At 36.8% G+C, this 12203-nt stretch overlaps 1 protein-coding gene and 1 pseudogene across 1 annotated transcript; one reads left to right on the top strand and one right to left on the bottom strand.

Moving 5' to 3' along the window:
• Positions 1-6389: 6389 nt before the first annotated feature.
• LOC143588745 (uncharacterized) lies at positions 6390-6695 on the bottom strand. The gene has a single exon (XM_077069672.1). The coding sequence runs from the start codon at positions 6693-6695 to the stop codon at positions 6390-6392; it is 306 nt and encodes a 101-aa protein (XP_076925787.1).
• A 2782-nt stretch (positions 6696-9477) lies between these two features.
• On the top strand, positions 9478-11114 carry LOC143588744 (CENP-B homolog protein 2-like; annotated as a pseudogene).
• The last annotated feature ends 1089 nt before the right edge of the window (positions 11115-12203 follow it).

Raw genomic sequence — 12203 nt, 5'->3', positions numbered from 1 at the left:
AGAGTTTTATGGTGTCTACGGCTTCTTAAACATATGATTTTGCACATCACATGTGAAAGTCACTAACACTGCATTCTCGGGTTTAAAATACAATGAAAAGAAATGATAAGATTGGATAGAAGAAGAAAGGAAAAGAAATTATATATTTAAAAGACATTCTCGAGTTAAAATAAAAGAATATAAAAGAAAGTGTTAATTACATTCTTGAGTTAGATAGAAAGGAAAAGATAAGAAAATAATTGTAACTTTACAATCATGCCCTTATTATTGAGTTAGATAGGAAGAAAAAAAATAGAGTAAATTAGTAATATTACACATGACTATAAATTTTCCTTCCGAATCAGGCCATATTTGGCTGGAAAGTTTTGAAGAAAAAAAGCCTTAAATTTTCTTTCCATTCTCTTTCTTTTCTTTTAATGAAAAAAACTCAAGAATGAAAAAAGGAAAATTGTCTTATCCTTTCTTTTCCAAACCCTTAAATAAAAAACTCAGATCTTCTGAACGTTTCTATAAATATAATCCGATCAAATAAATAGGGCCGTCTTAGAGATTCGTTAAATTTTTTTAGGTCGCAAGCGAAAAAACTTTTGGGCTTTAAGCTTGTTGGGCTTAAATAATTAAATTCTTAAATAGGCTTTACTTGGTTGTGATTTGGGCTGTGCAAAATCATAGGTGGGACTTAAACCCAATACCTACCCTTCATTTTAATAAAGTCTGAAGTCTTTGAGTGCCTCACCTCAACTACTTGAATTGGGGATCATTGGCATTTATACGGTTTTATAATTTATAAAGGGTTTATTTTTGTACTTATTAATATTTTTAGTTCTATTCCAATATGATATTATTCAATTAACAAATGCATGAGTATTAGACTGGTTTGGGTTGTGGGCTACATAAGTTAGTTGTTGACCGTGTTGTGGGCTGCTTATGTACATAGGCTGGGATCTTGGGCTTTTAGGATCAACAACAATACAAAAGTGCTGAAGCCCTATATGAGAATAAATAGACGTGTAGATTGTATTTGTGGACCATGGTTGTGGGCTGTTTCTTATTAGGGTATAGAAATCAAGAAGATGGCTAGTAAAAATAAAAAGAATGTGTATTTGGTGGTCAAATCAAACCAAACCCGAGTTGAACCGGAAGCCTTAGAATGGTGAGAAGTCGTCTAACACAGCCTCCTTTGCCTCTGGAAATCGTTATTAGCCGAATGGGAGGTTAAGAGGTTTATATAAGGCAAAACCTAAATTTTTGGTCGATTTAAGCATCTTCGCATATCGCGAAGGACAAAATAGTTGCGGCCGAATTCCTGCACGCGAAGTTGCCCTTCTTTGCATCTTCGTGTATCGCGAAGATGTAAAATATCATATTTTCATTTTTTCTTTTCTTGAATGCCTCGTGATGCGTGCACTTCCAATCTTTCACTTCTCGATCTTCATTCCAAGCCCGTAAATATCCTCGTTAAGCTCCATAGCTTCCAATATCCCGAAAATACGTAAACAATGCTTGAAGTACCAATGTTCATTCGATTATTCAACTAAATATAACTAATTAATATATAATAATAACTAACTTTTACCCAACCATCACATCCCCACACTTATCCTTTTTCGTCCCGAAAAAGACTTTGCAATGGAATCAGAATCAGAAATCATTCTGAAAATACTTCATAGATTATCTTATTTAAGCACAAAGAACACAAAAAAAAACCACGATTGCGACCCACGCCTTAATACTTACCGGGAAAAATAAGGTGCGACAGTTTATTAATTCATATGATTAAAATGGAACCCACACCTCAAAGCCCTAAAGCTGCCTTACCATGCTTCATTATAGTTTTACTGAACCAGACCACCCCAACTTGACTTAAACCTTAAGATTAGACGATCAAAATTTTGCACATTTGTACAATTTTTCAAGCCCATATGTAATAGCTAAGACAATCTTGGGTATTTTTATTGAACCAAAACCCAAACTTAAGTATTAAAGTCTACCAAAATGGCCATTAGATACGATTAGAGTGCAATTAGGTAACCAACTAGTAAGTAGCCCCCACTACATGACATACCCCCGTTATCAAGTAATACCCCGAAGTCCATCACCATACGTGAGTAGGCACGAATTCATCTGTAGGGCTTACATATGACGTGTCCCGTGTGGTCCGTTTCTTAATGGTAATGAGACGCGAGCACGGGGATCCCATATGCCTAACAGCGTGGATGATCAAGTCAGTAGTGAATTTGTACTTTTAAAGCACTTTTTGTGATCATGTTTATTGACTTATGAAGTGGCAGATAAACTGCAGGTTTGCTTTTTTTAAGCTTATTTAATATACATAAATCCACTTAGGATTTACGCATACCAGATGATAAACCGCATACCGACCCATGGTCTCCGTTCTCTGAGGCATCCCATCAATACAGGATTTAAGGTCATAAAACCATACGCCTATGAAGTGTTAGCCACTTAACTAGCAGTATTTTCATTTATGTTTATATCACAAGCCATTTAGCATACTCTAATGTTAAGTCTATCCAACCATTGTACTATAGACTATTCATATTAAAATATATTTTTGGTGATCAAATCTAATAAAAAGGCTTGACTATGGCCTAATATTTCATTCCAGTTCTTACACAGGCTTAGCTAAACAAACAAAACCCTGAAGGCGTTTCCCACTAAAAATCAAGCATTTAAAGTTCAATTAAGTCTACAACCAAATTATCCTTTCATTCTCAAGGCTGAGCCTACCGGCCCATCCCAAATTAAGTGTGTTCCCGTTCTGTCTATCTTTAATTATATAATAATTTTGAAAAATAACCCCCGATTTTTCTATCATTTTCCATTATTGTGCAAAATATCTTAATTCAGGGAACATTAAAAACTTTCAACTTCTCCCCCATCCCCACACTTGAGGAAAACATTGTCCTCAATGTTTAAAATTTAAGACATAAAATAGGAACGGTTTTAAAATTCACTTAATGTGATGGTGGTTATTACTAACTATACACAAATACATTTACACTTTTAACACAAATACTAATAAAACAAATAAGGTTATGAAAACGAAATCACCTGATAGAAAAAGAAAACTCTCATGTGCAACTCTCGTGCCCTCGGTGATGCTCTTAGTGAACCTTACCTCCTCAACTCTCAAAATAAAATCTGCAAACTCTCAAACATGTAGAAGCAAGCTTCTCACAAATGTTAAAAATATAGGTTTTTTAAATCGTTTACAAAACCATAATTTTAAATTACCAACCGAGATTAATAAATTTCATAACCAAATTTGTTAAAGGAGTAAAAATGTTAAAAGACATAACTCGCTTTCGTAGGAATCACGGTTGCATTTAGCGCATGCAACAAGCCCTTTAAACCCCCCGGTAGCTCGGGTGGACGAGTATGGTCTCGTGAGGGTTTATAGTGAACTACACCCACAAAGTTCAACTACAAAATATACACAAACAACCACTCACAAGAAGAAATCCCATCAAGTATCCCTACCAAACCACCCATAAGCAAAATAATAATAATATCAGTACAACCCATAAGATAATGAAAACATAATAAAATAAAATAAAACCCAAAACATTGATCGGGACAGCTGCTTCCATCAACTACTACTCCTCGTTAGAATCCTCCTGGTTATTATCATCACCATCTCCACCAGCTTCTGATCCTCCAGCACCTACATAATAAAAATCACTCGACCCATACTGTCCATAACTGCCATACCCAGATCCTCCAACACTAGCTCCATACCCACCAGATCCACCATATCCTTCTCCATACACATGTCCAGCACCAAACCCAGAACCACCCATGTCAAAACCACCAGTAGTAGGCGACGGTGGCTGTAAAGTACCTGGCAGTGGAATATGCCAGTGATCAAACATGGTTCTAAAGTAACCCCGCGACTCATCTCTGTAGTCTCTAAACTCATCTCGATACCCATGCAATTCATCCCGCATTTGCAATTGCTGCTCAAACATGTAGTCTAAAGTCATGGGCTGCGGATGCTGTGTCGGTGGTAAACTCGGTTGTCGTCGCTGACGTGGCTGGGCAGGTGGCCTCTCCACACGGTGCCCCCTCTAACTACCCTCTGCTCTCGCATCCGCCATCCGCGGCAGATCACCATAAGTCATAATGCCCGCTTTTTGGGCATCGTCAAGCGTCACAACATCAGTATCCGGTCCCTCCGTAAAATACTCCTCCAGATAACGTCCAAATACACCCAAAGACTGAGCAATCCTCGTGATCATGGGCCCCAACGCCAACTGAGTCGTGGTCGCACTCGCTCTCCGACCACCCCTATTAAATGAACTTAACAACAATGTAGCCAGATTCACATTCATACCTCCAATCATGGACATCAAACACATCAAATCAAGATTATTACATTTATCTTTCCCCGAATGTCGTCCCGTGAATGTAGAAGCAACCACCCTGTGTAAATACCGGTGTAGTGGGTCCCAAATTTGTGAAGCAACAACACTACTCGAATGAGCACCATCACCAATAGTCTTCCAAAACGTAGCCAAATCAGTCGTCGAGATCCAGTGAGGCCGAGAAGCAGTCAACCCCATGGTAAACCCCCTAATACTCACCCGAAACTCGGGAGCCTCAACCTCATGTGGCCCATACAAACCCGCAAACCTGGGCACCGTAAACTAAAACAACTCTCTTCCCAACGCAAAACTAACTGCGTATGGCTCATCAAAATCCTTTGGATTATACCTGAAAGTAGAGTAAAATTCGTAAACCAACTCCTCGTACCGCGTCTGCTCAAACCTCAAAATATCTCTCCAATGTCCCGGTAACAACCTATTAAGTCTCGGAACTTGACCAATAGTTTCCAACACCTCCCAATCAAACGTACGATGTCAGAATATTTCCAAATCGCGAATCTGTCCAAACAACTCAAACTCGGGAGTACCGGGGAGAAACCGTAGAATGATGTGGTCGTCATCTTCTCCCCCTGTAATATCCTCGACCGCGGCCCCAAAAGCCTCGGTCTCGGAAACAGTGTATCTGATCGGTGCGCGCGTGTATTGCTAAGACGTATTGTCAAACACCTGCTGTTGTTTCTACCGTTTCCTCGACATTTGTAATTAAATATATCAAGTAAGTCCATGTCAATGTCACAACAGGCGACAACCATATAGCATTTCGGTCGCGGTTGCCCCCAAGAATTTAAATCTTTTTTTTAACTCAATATAAACTATAACTTAAAATGGACACACTCCTCAAACTGTTCGTGCAAAATGTTTTACTTTCAAAGAAAAATCCAAACCGAACAAAGCAACGAACAATTCCAATTCACTCGTTTTCACAAACCGATACTTTTCAAAACTTTTTACTAACCAAAGTGCCGGAAAAATTTTCCTCTATCTAAAAGCATACGACCTTACCGACAATTGATCACAATACCGACCCAAAAATAAAAATCACAAACTATTTATAAACTTTTCCAACTTCGACTCGAAAACCCGCCAGAAAATATTCCGGCGACCCATTTTCAAAAACACATCTCTAACAATCCCAAAAACATGAATAAGCTTATAAAATTCTGACCAAACTTCATACAATCCGGTAAACCCAACCGGAAAAACGTCATCAACTACCCGTAAATTTCAACAAGACCCGCAAATCCCGACCAAACATCAACCCACTAACATGCATTCCATACCCATAAACAATCTCTGTAATGCCCGATTCAAACCCGAAATAAACCAATTGCAAACAAATTTAAACACATACCTTTCAATCGGGCTAAATGTATTTGATGAGAAAAGACAATGAAAGTGACAGTGATGACAGTGGTGACCGGCGACGGTGGTGACACGGGTGGTGGTGGCCGGATATTGAATGTGTGGATGGGGTTTAAGATAGAAGATGAATGGTGAAAGTGATGGGGAAATCTGAGTTTTTATAAAAAATTTTCGTCAGATCCGAGCATCTTCGCGATACGCGAAGATGCAAGTTTGACCGTTGATTATTGACCATTGACTTTGACTGGCAGTTTGACTTTTTAGCATCTTCGCGATACGTGGAAATGCACAGCATTGCATCTTCGCGATACGCGAATATGCAACTTTCCAGAAGCAAGTTTACTTGTTTTCAGCTTGAAAAATTAATCTTTTATGTGTTATTTGAGCTGATTTCATCCGCCACCCACTTCGGTCGCCACATACCCATCACGTACGTACTTGGGGCTCCCTCTAGCGACGTATGTGCTCGTTTCCCCATACTCGATCCTTGCTCTACACTGCACGATTTGAGGAAAACTATTAGCTAACTAGAATCAATATACAAAAATAAACTTACAAATGCCGGGTTGCCTCCTGGTAAGCCCTGAATTGAATGTCTACAGCTCAACATTCCTTGGTTCCTTAATCAACCGAGTACGTCGGCTCGTCTGCCAAAAAGCAAACTTCTGACTCGTGTATCTCTTTGTTCAAATCCGCATCCTTCAAGTAAGGCTTCAATCGATGACCATTCACCACTTGCCTCAGATAATCATCAAAATCTTCAATCTCAACCTCTCCAAACTTTCCAACTCTCTTGACTTGATTAGGTCCCGTCCACTTGCTCTTTAATTTACCCGGGAAAAGCTTCAATCTCGAGTTATACAACCACACTCGTTGCCCTTCCTCAAACGTCCTTCTTCTTAGCTTAGCATCTTGAACTCTCTTCATCTTGTCTTTATATGTGGACACACATTCATAAGCCTCATCTCTCAATTCCTCCAACTCGCATATGTTCAATTTTCTTTGTTTACCTGCACATTCATAGTCTAGGTTAACATTCTTAACCGCCCGTAACGCACGATGGAAACCCGAGATGAACCGGAAGCCTTAGAATGGAGAGAAGTCGTCTAACACAGCCTCCTTTGCCTCTGGAAATCGTTATTAGCCGAATGGGGAGGTTAAGGGGTTTATATAAGGCAAAACCTAAATTTTTGGCCGACTTAAGCATCTTCGCGTATCGCGAAGATGTAAGGGGTGCTTCTTCGCATATCGTAAAGGACAAAATAGTCGTGGCCGAATTCCTGCAACTTCGCGTATCGCGAAGTTGCCCTTCGTTGCATCTTCGCGTATCGTGAAGATGTAAAATATCAGATTTTCATTTTTTTCTTTTCTTGAATGCCTCGTGATACATGCACTTCCAATCTTTCACTTCTCGATCTTCATTCCAAGCCCGTAAATATCCTCGTTAAGCTCCATAGCTTCTAATATCCTGAAAACACGTAAACAATGCTTGAAGTACCAATGTTTATTCGATTATTCAACTAAATATAACTAATTAATATATAATAATAACTAACTTTTACCCAACCATCATGATGCTTATACAAGACTTGAAGACACTTAGTAGACCTTTAGGATATATTTAAATTAATGGCTTGCATGCTTTATTCGTTCTTGTCTTTTTATTTGAAAAGACTATTGTGTACATGCTGTAAATTAATAATTATTATTATTATTGACGCCATTTAATGGTGTCACCTGTGCTCAAGCGCGGTCAATGTCTGCCTGACGAATAATTCACATCGGTCGGGTCGTGACAGAAGAGATTATTGGTTCATAAGTAAATATCCCGTCTCTTAAATCACCAACGTATTTTGGGCTTAATACTGGTGGATGAGAGGACAACTCCATAATTTAGTATGCTTAGGTGGAAGTAGTATCAGGATGGGTGACCTTATAGGAAGTCTCCACCTGGGGAACCGAAAACAAATCCGTGAGCTTTTCGTGCATAAAGCGAACAATATTGATAGTACGATGAGCCGACCGATACAATTACACATGCTTCATTTTCTTATATGCCTTTTAATTTTTTGGCCTTTTGTTTTGCTAGATCCAAGCAAAATCTAAATCATTAACCGGGTAAGGTCAAAAGAAGGGTTTATTTAATTTTTTTTATATAAGGTTTTGTTTTATTTTATTTTATGCATTTAAGGTTGTGTATATGTTGCATTAATATCAAAAGATCACAATGTCAGGGGCGTCACCATCATCAACATTAGTGCCGCCCGCCACGTCCCTTTACCCCCCCCCCCCCCCGGGGCCCTTCGAGTGTTAACCTGCTACCATCCCCACCCTTATGGTAGCAACTCGAGCCCCTTAAAGTTTAAAATTGATGCCACATCGGCAATGAGGAGGCATTGGAACCGGTGGGTTTAACGCCCAATACAAACAGCCTAAGTATGATTTGATAATTGATATTACTCACCGGTGGCGTAATTATCCATTCACTTCGTGTGTTTCGTACAGTCACCCTAGATAAGTAAGATAACCTTGGTACATATATTCCCCCAATATCCTATGAAATATATTATTTGGGTTGAATGGTACATAGAGCATGATCGAGCATCTAATTGTAGCCACCGCCAATGATAGTCCATCAATTGAGTTCGAGAATAAATTCGATGAATATGTTTTAATATGTCGCCATCTTAAAGTTTCAAAGATCTTTATTTTATTATGTTTGTAGGAATACTGTAGATTCTACGAAATTGATTATTACTAACACGAATAATTATTATAGTTATAAAAAGAGGGTAGATTAATAATTTAGCCAACGAATAGAGAATTGTCTAAGTATTCTGTATGAGGTGACCAAATGGTAAAACGTCATTGCTAACAGGTCCAACCTAGCCGTACAAAGCCCTTAAGCGCATTCAAGTTGTCTCCAGTTCTAGGAAAAAACTCACTCGTCCGAAAGCCCACGAGTGTTAAAACCCAGACGCCCGCAGGATTGAATCGAGTATCACAAAGATTATGGGTCTTTCTTAATTGAGCCACTCATATCCTTCCCAAAGTGTTGTATGTAAGGATCAAATCTGGGTCTTTATTGGGAAAAAGAAAAAGAAAAAAACTCAGATTTTCTATCACTACATCTCTAAACGACATAAAAAACTAACAAGAAGGTAGAATAAATGAAAGTTTTGTTCTATTATTCAGTAAAAGAATTCCATATTCATTATCATTGCAAGGAGCACATCTTTGTGACTTCTTGTGTACAGTGTACTTTAACTTTGTGGAAGCCACAGTCCACAATTGGGATTTTCCACGATACAAATGAAGGACCAAACAGAAAAATAATACTAATAATGGTATCAATAATAACTAAAATAATAATAAAAAATCATACAGTAGAAACTCTATAAAATAATACATTTAGGACTACCAAAATTTATTAATTAATCGATAAATTAATAATTATTAATTTATATATTAATTAATATTTTATTAATTTATAGTAGAATATTTAGTTTACAAACACCTTTCAAGTTTCCACTTAATTATTGTATACAATGCATGTATATCAAATGAACGGCCCAATTTGAAAGAAACCTTCAATCTCCCACCTTATTATGCTTCTTGTGTTCAATGTATCACTTTATGAACATTAAAAATATTTTCTATATAAATACAAAATCAAAATAGGTTAACACAAACAAATCATGCACACAACATGGCTTCCCATCTTAAAGGTGTGAAAAAAACGACAATGACAGACGAGATTCGAAGAGTATTATGCAAGCACAACAAGGATAATCCAAGTCTCACTCAAAAGCAATTGCAAGAATGGATTCATAGTAACTATGGTTTGCAGGTGAGTCAAGTGACAATATCGAATACAGTTAAGCGGTCTTTAGAGTATCTCTCACTTGCTCCCGAAAGAGGCGATGTTAAGCGACACAAACCGGCAAAATTTCCTGACCTAGAAAAATCTCTCTATGAATGGATTCTTCAATATCAAGAACATGTGAATATGACAGGTGGACTAATCATCGAGAAGGTGAAAAAGTTCATAAAGATATGTATCCAGTGGATACTCCAGACTTTACTTTTTCTATTGGTTGGCTTGGAAAGTTCAAAGCAAGATATGGAATTAAAAATTTCCGGCTTTTTGGAGAAAGGGGATCTGTTGAAATGGAGGGCATGGAGGACAAATTAAAATCCATAAGAGACAAAGTTGATTAGTTTGAAATGAAAGACATCTTTAATATGGATGAAATAGGTTTGTTTTTTTATTATTTTATTTTATATTTTGTACTTTAGTGATGTAATTATTTACATGTTTTGATCTTAAACAGGTTTGTTTTTTAGACTTCAACCGGATCATTCGCTTGCAACAATGCAGCTTGAAGGGAAAAAACAAGACAAGGAAAGACTAACTGTTGCTATTTGCTGTAATGAGGACGGTTCGGAAAAACTTCCTTATGGATTATTGGGAAATATGCTAAACCAAGGTGCTTCAAGAATGTAAACTTGAACAGTCTGAACTGTGAGTACCGTGCTAACAAACGAGCTTGGATGACTGGTGTGTTATTTGAAGAATATGTTCGCCAACTTGATAAAAAAATGGTTGGAAGAAAAATTCTCTTGATTGTGGATAATTGCCCTGCTCATCCAAAAATTATTGAAGGATTTCGAAATGTTGAATTATTTTTTTTGCCACCAAACACAACTTCAAAAATTCAACCTTGTGACGAGGGGATCATACGAGCTTTTAAGATGCATTATCGTCGTTGATTTTATAGAAGTCGTTTGGAGGGTTATGAATTAGGGGTTCCAAATCCAGCAAAAATAAATGTATTAGATGCAATGAATCTTGCAATTTCAGCATGGACTATGGATGTTCGTGCAAATACAATTGCGAACTGCTTTCGTCATTGTAAACTTCGATCAACAGATAACATGACTTTTGAGAACTCAGATGAAGGTGGTGAAAGCACTCAAAAACTCCAGAATTTGATCAAAGAGTTGGGTTATCGCAATGCAACGGATGTCGAAGATGTTCTGACTCACCCAGAAGAAAATGTAGTTGCACAGTTGTTGACTGATGAAGAAATTATTGAAAGCGTTATTGGAATTAATAAAGATGATATCGATGAAGAAGATGATGAAAGTTCTACAATGGAGCCCCCTTCGCAAAACGAAGCTATTAAAGCGGCAATCACATTGAACAATTTCTTGTTGAACTATGAGAAAACAACACCAGAAGTTCTTACCATGCTAAAGAAAATTAGAGACGAGATTCAAGGGGAAATTGATTTCAACAAAAAACAAAAGACAATTGAGTCATTTTTCAAAAAACCTTCATAAATCATTCATGTAATATGCTATATATAAGGAATTATTTAATTTATATTTTATATGGGGTCTAAAGAAATTATCAAAAATGTATTATCTTATAATTTTAGCGAATTATTAATTTAGCACCCTATCCCTGAGTCGGGACCGGCAAAAAATATTATTTTAGAGAGTTTATTAAATAATCAAGTATTAATTTATCGAGTTTCTACTGTAATAAGAAAAGTCATAGTAAAGATAATATCACTTAAAAACCAACAAAAAGATAAGAAAAATCATAATAAAGATAATATCACTTAAAAACCAACAAAAAGTAATTAGAAAAAATAAGTTATATTAGAAATAGTAATAAAAATGTAATTATTATTATTATTATTAAAATAATTATTATAAGCCAAAGTAGTTAAATCTTATTTAAAAAAAAATTGATGCTGGAACATCTATGTGGCTCTTAAGGCATTCTTTAATGGGTTCGGAGTGATGAGAAATGGGAAACTAAAGATCGAGCCAGGGGAGTGACACCCTGGGATGGTAGCGTGTGGGTTGTGGAGGAATTGAAAAACACCCTAGTTATCATTTATTTTTGTTTAAATACGATTTTTTTTCCTAGTTTCATTTGTTTCATGTTATTTGAAATTGTCAATCTTCGTCACTATATGAGGTTATTTGTTTTAGCGGTATTTCTTAGCATTAATCAGTGTATCCTTAAGGATTTAATCAAACCATTCGATTTTCCGAAGCTTTCAAGTAAGAACAATTTGTGTTCAGCTGTTCGTTCCCGAAACTTTGAGGGCTGAAAATGGTAAAACTAGCTTTTGAAGGACCACTTTGTAAGTTGTGCAGATGTGGAACAAAAAAAAAAGTTAAAAGTCGTCGTTAGTAGGCATTTTCCAAGCCAAGCCCTTGTCTGTAGACTAACAATCTGTGAAACAACATTGATTAAACTTTACTTATTAATCCTTAGTTTTGATAATAATCTAAACTAAAATAACTTATAATGTTACTTGTTAATTACTAATTATTATGTGTTAAATACACGCCTCTTAACACTTAACGAGACATCCTAATCTAGTAATTCATAACAACAATTAAACACACATC

Source organism: Bidens hawaiensis, unplaced genomic scaffold, assembly GCF_021521415.1.
Source record: "Bidens hawaiensis isolate Kalapana, Puna unplaced genomic scaffold, B.hawaiensis_p1.1 tig00036750_1, whole genome shotgun sequence".
Classification (NCBI taxonomy): domain Eukaryota; kingdom Viridiplantae; phylum Streptophyta; class Magnoliopsida; order Asterales; family Asteraceae; genus Bidens; species Bidens hawaiensis.
Note: the sequence above shows the minus strand (reverse complement) of the source record. Positions and strands in the feature narration are given on the sequence as shown.